General features: G+C 43.7%; 1 protein-coding gene across 1 annotated transcript in view; it reads right to left on the bottom strand.

Annotated features, from left to right (window-relative positions):
• The window catches only part of ENPEP (glutamyl aminopeptidase), a 144,739-nt gene that overhangs the window by 84,869 nt on the left and 43,932 nt on the right, over positions 1-15,938 (bottom strand). The window contains exons 5-6 of the mRNA XM_029596150.1: positions 12,026-12,180; positions 9,362-9,475 (exon numbers count right to left, since the gene is read on the bottom strand). Of these exons, the coding sequence (XP_029452010.1) occupies positions 9,362-9,475; positions 12,026-12,180 (269 nt within the window). The remainder of the gene's footprint in view (positions 1-9,361; positions 9,476-12,025; positions 12,181-15,938) is intronic.

Below are 15,938 nucleotides of genomic sequence, written 5' to 3'. Positions count from 1 at the left end.
CTGATGGATGCAGTAGTGGTGCCATGCTGGGCATGCACAGTAGGTGCCAGTCAAAGTTCTAGAAACTGACAAAAGTATTCCGTGATTGGGCTCCACCCTGATGATGTCACCCATATGTGAGGACTACCATCCTGCTTGTCCTGTGAGAATGAGTTTGCTTATGTAATGACAAAATCACAAGTCTCACCAATAGTCTCACTCAAATTACTAACCAGAAAACTCCTTTACATATTTTTGGCACAGTTACATGGTCAGAATTTGAACCGATGTCACAGACAGAGTTACAACAAATTAAATAAAAAATGAATCCAGTATTACATCCTTTAGATGCTATTCCCATTAAATTTATGAAAGCAATCTCTGAATCAATTATTCAAGATTTAACAAAAATAGTGAATTTGATATCATCAGATGGAGACCTCCCAATAACATTAAAGTGTGCATCAGTTAAATCAATCTTCAAAGCAAATTGTTCAGACAGAAATGATTTCAATAATTTCAGGCCCATATCTTCATTACCATTAGTATCAAAAATAGAAAAAAGTAGTGCAATCACAACTCTCTAAATCTATAGAAGATAATAATTTCCTTTTCCCTTCCAGAGGACGTGGTCCCACTGTGGTCGAACCATTCCCTGCACCTTCCGCAGTATGGTTGGCCCCCACTTCCACCTGTCCTCACAACGCCTGTATGACATAGTGAGGGCAAAGGTAGCGCCGGCGCCATTTTGAAGATTGGCAATACGGCCCGCGTGCAGGAGGTCGCTCCCGGACCCCCCGCTGGACTTTTGGCAAGTCTTGTGGGGGTCAGGAGGCCCCCCCCAAGCTGGCCAAAAGTCCCTGGGGTCCAGCGGGGGTCCGGGAGCGATCTCCTGGACGCGTGACGTCGGGAGCTAGGAATCAAAATGGCGCTGGCGCTACCTTTGCCCTGTCACATGATAAGGGCAAAGGGCCACCGGCGCCATTTCTCTTCACAGCAGGAGTGGGACATCGCGCCGGGATCGCGCCAGGACCCTCCCACTGGACCCCAGGTCATTTAAAACATTTTGGGGGGATTCGGGAGGGTGGGGGTTTGTTTTAAAGGTTCGGGGTGGGTGTTAGGGTTTTTTTGGTGTGGCCAGAGAGCGGGACATCGCGCCGGGACCCTCCCACTGGACCCCAGGTCATTTAAAACATATTGGGGGGGGTTCGGGAGGGTGGGGGTTTGTCTTAAAGGTTCGGGGTGGGTGTTAGGGTTTTTTTGGTGTGCCGGTTTTCCCGCCCCCTATTTAACGATACAATACAAATGCCCCTGACGATAAATCGTGGGCATTTGTATTGTATCGTGCACTCTAACGATTTTGGACGATTTTAAAATTATCTGACGATAATTTTAATCGTTCAAAAACGATTCACATCCCTACTATTAAGTTCACTTAGAGAATAGCCACTGCCATTAGCAATGGTAACATGGAATAGACTTAGTTTTTGGGTACTTGCCAGGTTCTTATGGCCTGGATTGGCCACTGTTGGAAACAGGATGCTGGGCTTGATGGACCCTTGGTCTGACCCAGTATGGCATTTTCTTATGTTCTTATGTTCTTATTGTGGACTATAAATGTAAGAAAAGAATTTAATATTGAATCCTGATTTCTTAATTATTGGATTTTTCTATGTAAACTTACTGTTGTCAATCAAGATGTAATTCTTGAAAAAATGTTTTAAAATGGCATAAATAAAAAATAAAAATAAAAAAGAAGATAATAATGTGGCTTCAGAAAAAAACATAATGCGGAAAACCTTTTACTATCCATGACTGATACAATGCTTTGAGGCTTTGATACAGGACAATCTTTCAAACTCATTTTATTTTATCTTTCTGCAGCATTTGATACTGTGGACCATATAACTATCACATAGATTGAACAAAATTGGCATTTCTGGAAGGTTACTAAAATGGTTTTAATTCATTATTAAAAAACATAACAAGTAAAAATAGAAAATTATCTGATATCAAGAATATGAACACAGGTGCCCCACAAAGGTTATCACTATCAGCTACTGTGTTTAATTTATATTTTTTCCCATTATGCAAACTACTTTCTGATCTTGGACTACATTTTCATATCTGTGCTGACGACATACAGTTTTTTTTATACCAGTTGACGATTCCATTGAGCATGCACTTAAAAATTTCAGCATTTATATGGCAGCAATCAAAGATTTATATCCCTTATCAGACTGGTGTTGAATACTCAAAAAAACCCAGAAATAATATGGCTAAACTGAAAAACTGTTGGACAATCCATTGTATTTTACAAGAGGATTACACAAAATTAAAATAAATGAACAGGTATGTGATCTATTTGTAATATTAGACAATAATTTGAATATGTGGAAACAAATATTACAATCAAGTTTGGATACAATAAACTGCACCTCCTGCATCGTTTGAAACACTTGCTAGAGCTAAATGACTTCTGTATGATATTACAGACTTTGATTTTCTCAAACAGATTACTGTAATTCACTATGATTAAGATTACCTTCACATACATCGAGATCATTGCAAATGTCACAAAATGCTACAACATGAGTCCTTACAGGAAGTAAAAAATATGATCATATCACTCTAGTTTTGATGTCATTACACTGGTTACCAATAAAATGTCATTCAATGTAAAACATTATGCATCGTTCACAAAACTGTCAACAATAAAGAATCTGGCTGGATAGAAGCAGCCCTGCATTTCCATACACCAAAAAGAGCTCTCAGGTTAACTAACAAAGGTTTACTAAATATTCCGTCAATTCAAAGTGCTCATTTAAGTGAAGTTAGGGATAAAGCTATATCAGTAAATGGGCCTAAATTATGGAATACCGTACCAGAAGAGCTCTGATTACAAATAAATATAAAAAATTAAAAGAAAAAAAAAAGAGCTGAAAACATGGCTATTTAAAATGGTATTTGATATTACCTGAAGAATAAATTATAATTGGTTGCCAAATATGAGCTGGTATTTGGAGAAAGCAGAGTTGTTTACCTGTAACTGGTGTTCTCTGAGGACAGCAGAATGTTAGTCCTCACATGTGGGTGACATCATCAGATGGAGCCCTGATGTGGAAAACATTTCAAAGTTTCTAGAACTTTGACTAGGTACGCTGAGCATGGCCAGCATGCCCTATACCATGCATCCATGCAGGGTCCCTCTCCAGTCTTATAACACAGAATTATATATAAATGAAAAAAATAGGAGAAACACAACCCTGCGGGGTGGTGGGTGGGTTTTGTGAGTACTAACATCCTGCTAACCTCGGAGAACACCTGTTACAGGTAAGCAACTCTGCTTTCTCTGAAGACAAGCAAGATGGTAGTCCTCACATGTAGGTGAATTCCTAGCTACAGGCTGCTTCCCAGCACAAAAGGGGACCAATAGACACCCAACCAGGTGCCAACGGGCACAATAACAACAATGCTGTTGGTAACAGAAGAGGAGACAGCCTGAACCTTAACATGGGCCCTAGGTGGGGAGAGTTGGGTTCTACACCTCAAACAGGTTATGAAGGAGGGACTGGCCAAACCTACTGTTGCATTGGCAATCCCCTATCCAGAAAATAATGAGATGTGAATGTTCTGGATAGAGCTTCATATCACAGTCTTGCAGATCTCCTCCATGGGAACTGCTCACAAGTGGGCCACCAATGCTGCCATGGCTCTGACAGAATGGGATTAACAGAAGAAGATGTACCCCACTATCCAATTGGATAGTGTCTGTTTGGCAATGGCAACAACCAATCTATTCCTATCAAAAGAAATAAAAAGTTGGGTGGACTGTCTATGGGCTTGTGTCTACTTCAAGTAGAAGGCTAAGGCTCGGTTGCGGTCCAAAATGTGCAGTGCTTGTTTTCTTAAGTGCAAATGGAGCCTGGGAAAGAATGTTGGAAGGACGACTGATTGGTTAAGATGGAAGTCCATCACCACCTTAGGCAGGAACATATGCAAGACCACCCTGCCATGATAAAACTTGGTGTAAGGGGACAAATTACTAAAGCCTGGAGTTCACTGACCCTGCACACTGAAATGACCACCACAAAAATATGACCTTCCAGGTTAGGTACTTCAGGTGTGTAGCGGCTCGAAAGGAGCTTTCATCAGCTGAGCTAGCACCAAGACACAGCAGGAGGCCTTGGGGATACTTCAATTGAAGCAGGCCTTGCATGAATTGTACAATTATAGGCTGTACAGAGATAGGAATACCATCTATATCTTGGTGGTATGCACCAATTACACTGAGATGAACTCTTAACAGAGTTGGTTTTTAAGCTAGCCTCCGATAGGTGTAGGAGGTAGTCAAGCAGTTTTTGTGTGAGGTAGGAGAAAAGCCTTCTGCTGACATCACATGGAAAACTTCCTCCACTTCAGTCCATAGGACTTTCTAGAAGCCACCAGGACCCGAGACATATCCTCAGAGATCGAGCGGTTGCAGGATTAACCTCAACATCAAGCTGTGAGTGACAGGGCCTCGAAATTGGGATGCTGCAACTTGGCTCAATCTTGCATGATGAGATCTTGGGAAGTCCCCAGACTGATTGGCCTCTGGATGGACAACTCCCGTAGGTTTGGAAATCAGACCTGTCTCAGCCAATGAGGGACTATAAGGATCATAGTCCCCTTGTCCTTGCGAAGCTTCAAGAGACTTTTTACCACTAAGGGAATTGGAGGATACACATACAGAAGACCCTTGCCCCAATGATGGGCAAAGGCATTCGAGGCTGGTTTGCCATCTGATCTGTACAGGGAGCAGAACCGAGGCACATTCCTTTTGCAAGGGGACGCAAACAGATCTATGTCCAGACACCCCCAGAGGCAGAATATCCGATTCACTACCCCATGGTCCAGGGACCACTTGTGGGGTCTGAAGGCTCAACTCAACCTGTCCGCTACCACGTTCTCCGTTCTGGCCAGGTACATTGCCCTGAATACTATTCCGTGAGACAAGGCCCATGACCAAATCTGGACTGCTTCCTGACACAGGAGGTACGATCCCTTGCCTCCCTGCTTGTTGACATACGACATGGCTACCTGACTGTCAGTTCTGATCAGGACAGCCGATCTCTGAAAGCCCATAGCGCAAACCTGATCACCCGAAGCTCCAGGAAGTTGATTTTACAAGAGCGTTCCTGAGCACACCAGAGACCCTGGCTGCTGAGCCCATTTACATGAGCTCTCCACCCCAAGGTAGACGCATCCATGGTTAGGACAATTTGGGTAGGGGGACTTCGAAAAGAGATCCCCCATTCCAGATCTGAAAGTACCCTCCACCAGGACAATGAGAGACGGGGTGACATGGATGCAATCATGGATGCATGCTGGAGGCTCCGAGTAGCCTGGCGCCTCTGCCACCTCAAGGTCTATTGGACTCTGTGCGCCAAGGGATTGACATGGATGGTTGTGGTTATGAGGCCCAACAGCCTCAACATGTGCTAGGCTGAAACCTGCTGGATCTGCTGAATCTCTGTCGTGATGGTCATCAAGGTGACAGCCCTTTGACACAGCAGGAAGGCCTTGGCCTGAGCCGTGTCTAGCAGGACTTCTATAAAATCCAATTGAAGTGTGGGCTGAGATGGGATTTCGTGTAGTTGATGACAAACCCTAGTGACTCCAATACCCGGATAGTTAAGTGCATTGACCTGGCAGCTCCTGCCTTAGATGTGCTCTTGGCCAGCTAATCATCCAGATAAGGGAAAACATGCACCCCAGCCTGAGGAGGTGCACCACCACAACAACCAGGCATTTTGTGACGACTCGTGGGGCTGATGCTAGCCCGAACAGCAACACCCAGTACTGGAAGTGCTGTTTTCCCACCACAAATTGGAGATACTTCTTGTGACGGGGAAGTTCTTGATTTGAGTATATGAGTCCTTTAGATCAGTGGTTCTCAATCTTATTCCCATCGTGATATATCTGATGGACAATGCTCACATGTGTGTCACACTGCTCATTACAATCCATGGAGGAAATAAAAAATAAAGGCCCAGTATTAATTTTATTTTTAAGAATGACTAAGGGAAAGATAAGTACTCTGTCTGAACAGAAATTTCATAAATAGTAAAACTCCCATACCAAAACAGCACCAACTTCCAGCACTCAAATAATAACTACCTTGCCTAAAAAAAGACAATACTAAAATATTACACCAGGCCTTAAAAACCAATACACCTCCTATTAGGAAAATGGAAAAGCCAGGCTGCTATAGAGCACTACACAGAAACTAAATGCCAATAGAATACCTCACCTCAATCACATGTTCTAGACCCGCACCTAACAAAGAAGCATAACTAGAAATATGCAGACAAAAACTGGAAACTGCAAAAAGCCAGAGAGAGTGTATGCAGTGTAAGAATGGAAAAAGAAAAACATTACCAGCCTCATAAAACAAATCAAGAAATATTACATCAATAGCAGTAAAACCATACTAATAAATAGTTCTGATTAATTCAAACCAGCTGATGAATGAAATATCCATTAATTAAAAATTAAAATAAAAATTTTTCAGACACTAATAAAACAGCAGACACAAAGACCAAATAATTAAAAGTAATGAAATAAAAATGCTTTGCTCTCCATACCTAGGAATATTTGATATCCAGGTGAGGGGAGGGGGGGGGGGGCAGGGGCATTGCTTGCAACTTTATCCTCTCTCTTAGTCTCACACAAGCACTCACTCTCACACTGATTCTCAGTCACACACATATACACTGTTATGGTTAATTGTGTTTTGGTGGATCCTTGGGTGCTGTGGGAGATGACCACGCCATGGGGAGGAGCCCCGTGAGGAGCCACAGCACTGGGCTAGACTTGTAATGCACAAAACACAGTAGTTCTTTATTAAACAGCTTGAAGGGAGCTGGTAGGCAGCAATGCGGGCAATGAGCATGGTGCCTTGAAACACCTTCCTCCCAAGATCATCCATAGCTCTGTGGTCTTTCTCTGAGAGCACAAGGAATGAGTCTGAGAATGCTTGGCCCTCGAGAGCAGATTCGATCACCACCGACTGGAGGGGGCGGCTGACACTAATCAAATCTGGCAGCCTTCTGAACGAGGTAGACTCCATCCACCTTCTTATTAACAGGAGGTACTGTGAGGGGTGTTCCCATATTCTCAGCAGAAGCTCCTTAAGGATCTCGTGCACCAGGACTGTCACAATTTCCTTAGAAGGCTCCACAAACTGGAGGATCTCAAGCATTTTGTGCCTGGCATCCTCCTCCATTAACAACTGAAATGAGATGGTTTCTGCCATCACCCTCATAAACTCTGTGAAGGCCAAGTCCTCAGGCAGAGACTTCCTTCACTCCTCTGGAGGAGGGGTTCTGATGGGAAACTCTTGGAGCCCTAGGTAGAGGACTCTGAAGCATCATCCCCTCAGGGGTCATAGGGATCCTCATCCTCACTGTAAGCTACAGGGGATGGGGCCCTAGGTGCTCGGCTTTTGTCCAGAGGTGCAGGCCCCAGTAAAACTAGACTGAGGGCTTCAGACCTCAGCGTCTCTGCCAGCCCAGGAGGAGCTTCCTCCTTGGAGGAACTGGTAATGACCACCATATCTGTAGGGGGAAGCCTCTGTTCCCCACAGGGCATAAATGATATCCCAGGAACTGACACCAGCTGGGTCAGTAATGTACTGATGAGCACATTGAGCTTCTCCAGCAGTGGTATGAGGAAAGGCAGCACTGGGTCTGATGCCATCGGTACCACAGGACCGAAGCCCTGCAGTGCCCACTCCACCGCCAGCTGGACTCGGCGCTCCAGCTCCTTCTCAAACATTGCCAATGCCAACACTGACTAGGAGGAAGGAGGGGTGGCCAGATCTTTGGACCCACAAGGTGGAGCAGTGAATGGCATCAGAACTGGTGGAGAATGTCGTGGACCCCCGGCTCTAATGGAGGACTTGCACGGCTTGCTGCTGGGTCACTTTGGGGGCATTGCAGCATGAGCCATTCATTGCAGCATGGAACCATTCATCGATACTCGACCTGGTCCTTATCCAGTACTGAGACTGATGACAAGGAACCCGACATCCTCAGCCTGATGGTGGTTGGTCTCCGGCACCCCTATCCACCAGCAGCACTGATAGAACAGATGGTCCTGCTAATGAAGATTGTGTGGTATCCATTGGTGCAGCTCCTGGGTCCATCGATGTTGACACTGCCTCAGACTTCTTCGACCCAAAGAGATACTCCATCTTGTTGAATCAAAATAGACATCCCTTTGGGGTCATCTGGGTGCATAAGCGGCAACCCCAGATGTCATGTGACATCTGGGGTTGCCGCTTATTCTAGTCACCCTGTTACATGTAACTGCCTTTCCGTGCCATAGTTCTAGTTTAAGTTTATTACGCACTCCTGTTTTATGTGAACCAGCATGATGTGACTGCTGTCTCGAATGCCGGTATATAAAAAACCTAAATAAATAAATAAATAAATGTGACGTGCCCAGGTAGAGGTCACATATCTCATGCGGATCAGTGATGGGCTTGTCCTCAGACACCGGGTGCATCGCCGGAAACTGGATGTGGACATGTTGGGATGAAACAAAAGGGGCACAAACCAGAAAACGATGGCTGGTGGGCACCGAGGCACTGCCGCCATAGGGAATCGACTGTGAAAGCAAACTTACCAGAATCACCAAAAACACTATCTAGGAATACTATAGGAAGGCATCAAGAGGGACCTGGTGACAGAACAACAAGAAAAAACTGTGAAAAATGCGAGAAAATAGAAAGCTTACCACAAAGCCAAAAACAGCCAAAAGTGAGCCCACTCACACTACAAGGCTTATAGCTCCGCGGAAAATGAGAGACTGGACAGGGACCCCCACATGGACACCTGGTATAGGGCATGCTGGGCATGCTTAGTGTGTCTAGTCAAGGTTCTAGAAACTATGACATCAGTTTTCCGCATCGGGGCTCCACCTAATGATGTCACCCACGTGTGAGGACTACCATCCTTCTTGTCCTCAGAGAAAAACATGTTTATATCCATAATTATGGCTTGATTTTCTTATTTTTTGGAAATGGAGACAGAGAATATGTTAATTGTTATTTTCTTTTATGATGATTATGTATTGTATGTTTTTACCATTTTATGAACATTTTATGTAAATCACTGTAATCTGAATCTAGAATAATGGTATATAAATTAAATAAATAAATTAAAATAGAAGATCAAATTTGTTGAGGAGACCACCTTCACTTTACTGATAGTAATTTTGCACTACTTCTTACCATGTGTTCTAAAATACTAACTAGCTAGATTTGGTTGTGCTTCATATCAGAGCAAAATACATCTACAGTGCATATGCATATGGAAAAAAGATCAAGAATTACCATTTTCCAGTCTGGATGAGCATGATTTACTCCCACGTATTCAAAGAAACTGGCGAATCCTTCATTCAGCCACAAGTCATCCCACCAGTCCATGGTCACAATGTTCCCAAACCACTGAAGTTACAAGAATTAGAAATTTGCAAATAAATGTTAACACCAGTTATATCAGAACACACCACCTTACAATATCCATTGCTGCTACAGGACTAAAATTAGATGTCAAGCAGCTGTTTAACATTAAACCTAGGAATTTCAATAACATTACTTTCTCAATGAAAGAGAAAGAAAACAAACTGTGCAACTATTAAATCATATTCAGTTATGCTTCTCTATAATGATTCCCTTTTAAAACAAAACAAATTGTAAATAACATCATTGACAGCAGTTACATTTCAGAATAACTTTCAGATGCATGCAAAGTCATCAACGTATCAGATAAAAGTCAATAGATGTTAAGTTTGGTCAGAATGTGCTATATGTACTAAAGGATTTTTCCAATTTTGTGTCTATGAGAAAAGTAATTAGTACATGTGGCCCAGAGTGAGGTGAATACTAGGGATGTGCAGCAGGGACGGATTTGTCCCATTTGGTATTCATATTCGTCGGGACCCAATTCCGTTGCATCTGTTCTTGGGGGACCCCGATCTGTTCATTAGTTAAATATGTATTCATTTCCCAAAAAAAACCTTATCCCAACCCTTTAAATTTAATTAACTACAACCCCCCCACCCTCCTGATCCCCCCCAAAACTTGCCAAAAGTCCCTGGTGGTCCAGCGGTGGTCCTGGAGCGATCTCCTGCACTCGGGCCATCAGCTGCCGGTATTCAAAATGGCGCCGATAGCCTTTGCCCTTACTTACCGGCAGCTGACTGCCTGAGTGCAGGATATGGCTCCAGGACCCCCGCTGGACCACCAGGGACTTTTGGCAAGTCTTGGGGGGGGGGGTCAGGAGGGTGGGGGTCTATTCGTTAGTGTTACGTTGTATTTGTTGGGGTTCGTTATACGTTTCATGACCCCCACGAATACAATGAATATGGCATATACGTTGCGGATTGCCAATATGTAGCAAACGAATGCACACCCCTAGTGAATACAGGAAAACAGCATTTGCAGATCCCCAGGTCTACAGACAAATGTTCAATGTGCATATCACCCAAGATGCCCACCAAACTAGTTTCAGTCCTGAGCACCTGCACGGAAATACTGCCTGCTTGTTTTTTTTAAACTGCTCCGAGCAGCATTAATGCTAACAGGCACTGGTTTCCATTCTGCTCTCTGATGGTTTCAGTGTGCTCACTGCATGGTTTGGGAAAAGATGGGAAAGTCTGATGGCTGTTATAGATTGGATGCTGCTGCTGCTGCTATGGTTATCCTGGACCTGCTTCTCCCAGTCTTCTATTTGCAGTAATAATCTTCTTTATGAACAAACTCCTGGACTCCTAGCTTGTTTGTTGCAAAGAAAAGTCCTTGCCTACTGATGTGCCTTACTATTCTGTACATTTCAGTGGCATAAAACTACAACTATAGGAGGATTTTGGACTGCTTGGGTCAGATGTGGAGGGGGCACTGGAAGACATTTGGGAGAAGGGGCCCTACAGCTGATGCTGATTTACTTAACAGAAATGTTTGTGCAAATCTTCACATGATGGTAGAAAACCAGAAGAAGAATCCCAGCTAGACAGACAGGATGGGTTTATTGCTCTTTATCTGCCATCATTTATTATATGTTACTATGTTTGCATCCACAGACAGCCATAAAAGTTTGTGTATTCTCTGTAACCTTCTTTCAGGGCACATCTGTCTCATCAAAGTGTAAATGCTCCAGTTTTGTGAATATTGCCAGTTTATTTCATTAGTCCTTCTGCAAATCTAACAATCCAGATGATCTTTTCTCATAGAAACAATATATCCTGATGAATTTTTGTAAAGGTGAGGAGATATTTCCTCTCCTTATATCACTTAGCACAAATAATCCAAAAACATAGGCAAACTCAAAACCAGGCTCAGCAAGTGACTGGTACAATAAGTAACTTGAACTGAGCACTAATTCAGCCTCACTGGTTGCTGTAATTAGCATTAAATGAACAAAGTCCAACCTACACCAACATGATTTGACAATGTTTCACTTCCTGAGACAGTGAAATTATTTTCTGAATGCCTCAGGAAAAAAAAAATGAGGATAAACATATTCAGCTAACTAGCAGGGTATATTCAGCAGCGCAGTCGTGTTGTTAAATATACCCGGCTCTCTTAAAGTTAGCCGAATATCGGAATTAGCAAGTTAACTTAAGCGGCTAACTCCATTCCTCCCCGAAACACCTCCCACCCACCCCCAGAACACCCCTAAATTCTAGCCGGATAACAAGTTATCCGGCTAGAATTTAGTCAGATAAGTCTTTAAATATGCTGGTTATTGAATAATCGACCTCACTATTTTTAACCAAAATCATTTTGGTTAAACTGGATATGGAATAAAAGAGCTCTATAATTCTTTACTCTGCTATGTTCAGGTTTGTGACATCAATTATTAACTATAGCCTTGAGTTTAAATGCAAACTTAAACCTCATTTAGCAGTGATTGTTTCATTAGTTTTATTGTTTATTATGTATGTATCCCCAGCAGGACCGTACTTTAACGAGAAATCAACTTTAATAAGTTGGTACCTGGTGCACAAGTTCGTGAGCAACCACAGCTGCGACTCTCTGTTTGTTTATTGATGCAGATTCATTGCGGTCATAGAGCAAGTTGGTCTCTCTGTAGGTGATGAGACCCCAGTTCTCCATAGCACCAGTGCCAAAATCGGGAATAGCTATCTGATCTAAAATGAAACCAGCCAGACTTTTAGCATTATAGAAATAAAGGTCAAAGAAGTTGTAGATAATACTCTTTTTTACTGGACTAACTCAATACACTTGTAACATACTCCTTTTATCTGGCCAGTACAAAGAGCCAAAAAAACTTATCAAAAAGATATCCCATTCCATCTGAAATATTTCTTTGGGTAAACCTAAATTTAACCCTCATAGGTTTTCTGCCTCCTGAGTACAGCCCCTCTGGAGGGTTTGTCTAGAGTAGGTGATGCTCATTGCTTCTGTCCTTCGACCCTGTGTTTGCTGGATGTACAAAGTAGTTTTTGATCAGAGCCCTAAGAGAAACCTTCTGACCAGTTAAGGCACATGCACTCATCTCTGTCCTACGCAATAGCTTGTATTTTTAAGGCACTGCAATAAACTGAGATAAAGGAAAGTCAAATTTCAGAGTATAGCAAATGAAAAAAAAATAGATAGTAGCCTGCTCTGATTGGAATTCAGCAGCCAACAAGTGATCTATACCGGAGGCCCAGGCGATTGAGGAAGGGGCCTCATAACTGGGCAGGCATGCAGCAGCCAGCCCAAGGTGGGGAAGTGGGCAATAAGCTCATGGCTGATTTAAAACTAAGCTGGGAGCCAATGAGAAGGGGAGAAGCAGCAAAGGCTCAGAAGGAATAGCGGGTAGGGGAGGTGGTGCAGCACATTTTCTAATGGAGGACAAGAGAGCAACCCTCCCACCACCCCTCGGCACTACAGGGCATGGGGGTTGGGGGCGGGACTTTGTTACAGCTTTAAGATAACAGTAGCAGGGCCCTCAACATCGCATAGAGGATGCTTTGGTGTTTGAGGGAGGGGGAAGGTCCAGGCGCCAAAGATTACGCATACGGGGAAGCTTCGAGGGGGGAGGGGGAGGGGGCGGGGGGGCACATGAAGCAGGGTCAGTCTATTAACAGGTGGGGGCTGTGGACATATGCAATGGACGGCACAGACCGAGATGGGTGGCCAGTATGGGGGGGGGGGGACAAATGGAGGCCTTGCGTAAATAAATTGGCTTGGCCTGCATGGATGGCCAGGGGGGGTTGGTGAGGCGGCAGCGCACTACAGTAGCCATGGCGGCATTCACAAAGCAGGATGGTGGAAGGGCTGCCGCCTCACCAGGATAGCGGCAGCAAATGGGGGGGGAGGGGGGGATAACAGCATACAGTATTTGCCAGTGGGGGTGTTGGCCAGACTGTTATAAAGGTTAATGTTAAGTTTGCAAAAAGTCTTTCAGTACGTTATCTTCATGCTTGTGTGGCTGTGACCGCTTTATCCACTCAATAAAGAGCATTATGGAACTTGTATTGCATCATTGTTGGCAGTGGAGCAGGGACGGGAGGGCAGGATTCTGGGAAGCTACAGCATGCCCAGGTTAGACTCTGCTGAACATGATCACCATGGTCTGAAACGCACAAGAGCTCCTCTGTCTTTCACTGGTACTGGGAACGCAGGAGAATCACAGTGGAAGCTCCTGATAGCCCGACAGAGAGCTCTTGTGACTCCAGCTTATCCCAAAAGACAGAGCAGGAAAGGGCAGAGAATTGTATGGTAATTGTTGGGGCTCAGGACAGTTTTCAAAGCCATTTATATGGGTTATTGGAACAATTTGCGCACGTACACTAGCTCTCCGGAAGCTGCCCTGCCTCGGTGAGGGTCAAAGTAAGTGCGTTGTTCCACAATGCGCGCATACATAATAGCTGAATTTAGAGGAGGTGCTCTCAGGTCAGGGGAGGAAAAAAAAAATAGAAAAAGTATCTGCACAAAAGTGGGTGCAAAATGTCCACAGGTCTTTTATACCTAAGGCAAGTTTTAGAACTAAAGCACATTAGCACTTCCACATTGAAAACTGGTGCAAAGTGACCTCGTCCCAGTGCAGACAGTTTGAAAATTGCCTTTTCAACGGTCAAAGGCATGGCATTTTGTTGCTATGGCAATAAAATATATTTTAGGTTGGCTTGGGAGATATTTGACTTTTGTATGGAGATTTGCTCCTAAACATACGCTTTCTGCACAACATTCTCGTGTTGCAGCTCAAAAGGAGCCATACTGCTACAAGACCATCAGTATCCAACATGAAAAGCTTCCATCCTGCAATGTAATGCATGTAAGGGGGTATATACAGCTATTTCTAGTTGAAATGTACATCACATTTATATTATTTTGTCAGCTGCTGATCAACTTACATTTTTCATGTCACAACAAAACTAATAAAAAAGTTGAAAATTTTTAGAGAGAAAATCAGTAGAAAATATATTCACTTATGTGACTGCTGTATAATTTTTAGGGATGTGAATCGGATGCCCGATCGTTCCCGCTTTTGGGTTCATCTGGCCGCTGGAAAATCTCATTTTCCCGCGGATCGCTGTTTTTGTTTCGTGAAAAATTGGATTTCAGCTTAGTGCACGCTAACGGGAGATAGGCGGCCTCAAGTTAGTATACTCAAGTTAGCACGCACTAACCCGAAGTTAGTATACTCAAGTTAGCACGCACTAACCCGAAAAACGATTTTTACGAAAATTTTGGGGAAAAGTGATAGTTTCTTTTTTTTATCTGATATATAACGAATTTAGAAATATCGTACGATATTTTAATTCATTATAAAAATGATTCACATCCCTAATAATTTTATCTTCTGTACCCCTCCAACTTTTCTATAGTAAAGATGTAAGGATGCCCACAGGAACCTTCCTTGGTAGACATGTCTCCACCAGGTTGCTCATGTGAATAAGGTTATAGGAAGGGAAGTAGTGCAATACTGACGTACTCCAATGGGTGGAGCCTGATGTTTCGGTAGGAGCAATAAGAGAAGAGGATCTGAAAGTTCTGAGACTCTGATGTAGATCCAGGGTTCAAGTAAGGAGTTCCAGCAGCAGTCCACGGGAGGGCTTCAGGAAGGAATATGCGGAGGATCCCTGGGGAAAGGGAGTATAGGAGGCTCCTTGTTATTGGGTCTCATTCTCTCCAGGGTTTTAAGAAAGTTGAAGAGACATAAAGAAACTGTGCATGTTCCAGTGTGTCTGCAGCTGTGAAAATTCTGAAGAGTGCAGCAGGAACTTCTCCAGTGGGGTCTATCGCCAGCAGAAAGCAGGAGGCAAGCAGACTTATCACCTTGTCCAGGGTGTCCAACCCTGCTCATTCTAACAAGGTTAGGAAAAAAAAGAAAGTCCCAAGGAGTAATCAGATATTATCTCTTGGTCAAGGACAGTTCCTTGGAGCAGCATGACATGATGCCTAAAGTTAAGGGAGGTTCCTGCATCTATGTGGGTTTGTTTCAGTGGCTTTAATTTTAATTTTTTAGGGATATAACCACAAGAATATTTACTTTTGTCAATTTATTACTATTCAGTAGGGATGTGAATCGTTTTTTGACGATTTAAAATATCGTCCGATATATTTTAAATCGTCAAAAATCGTTAGGGCCACGATACAATACCAATTCCCCCGATTTATCGTCAAAAAATCGTAAATTGGGGGAAGGGGGAGGGCAGGAAAACCGGCAGACTAAAACACCCTAAAACCCACCCCCGACCCTTTAAATTAAATCCCCCACCCTCCCGAACCCCCCCCAAATGCCTTAAATTACCTGGGGGTCCAGCGGCACACTAAAACACGGCACACTAAAACCCCCTAAAACCCACCCCGACCCTTTAAATTAAATCCCCTACCCTCCCGAACCCCCCCCCCCCAAAAGCCTTAAATTACCTGGGGTTCCGTAGCGGCGGTCCGT

This window comes from Rhinatrema bivittatum, chromosome 1, assembly GCF_901001135.1.
Source record: "Rhinatrema bivittatum chromosome 1, aRhiBiv1.1, whole genome shotgun sequence".
NCBI classification, from domain to species: domain Eukaryota; kingdom Metazoa; phylum Chordata; class Amphibia; order Gymnophiona; family Rhinatrematidae; genus Rhinatrema; species Rhinatrema bivittatum.
Note: the sequence above shows the minus strand (reverse complement) of the source record. Positions and strands in the feature narration are given on the sequence as shown.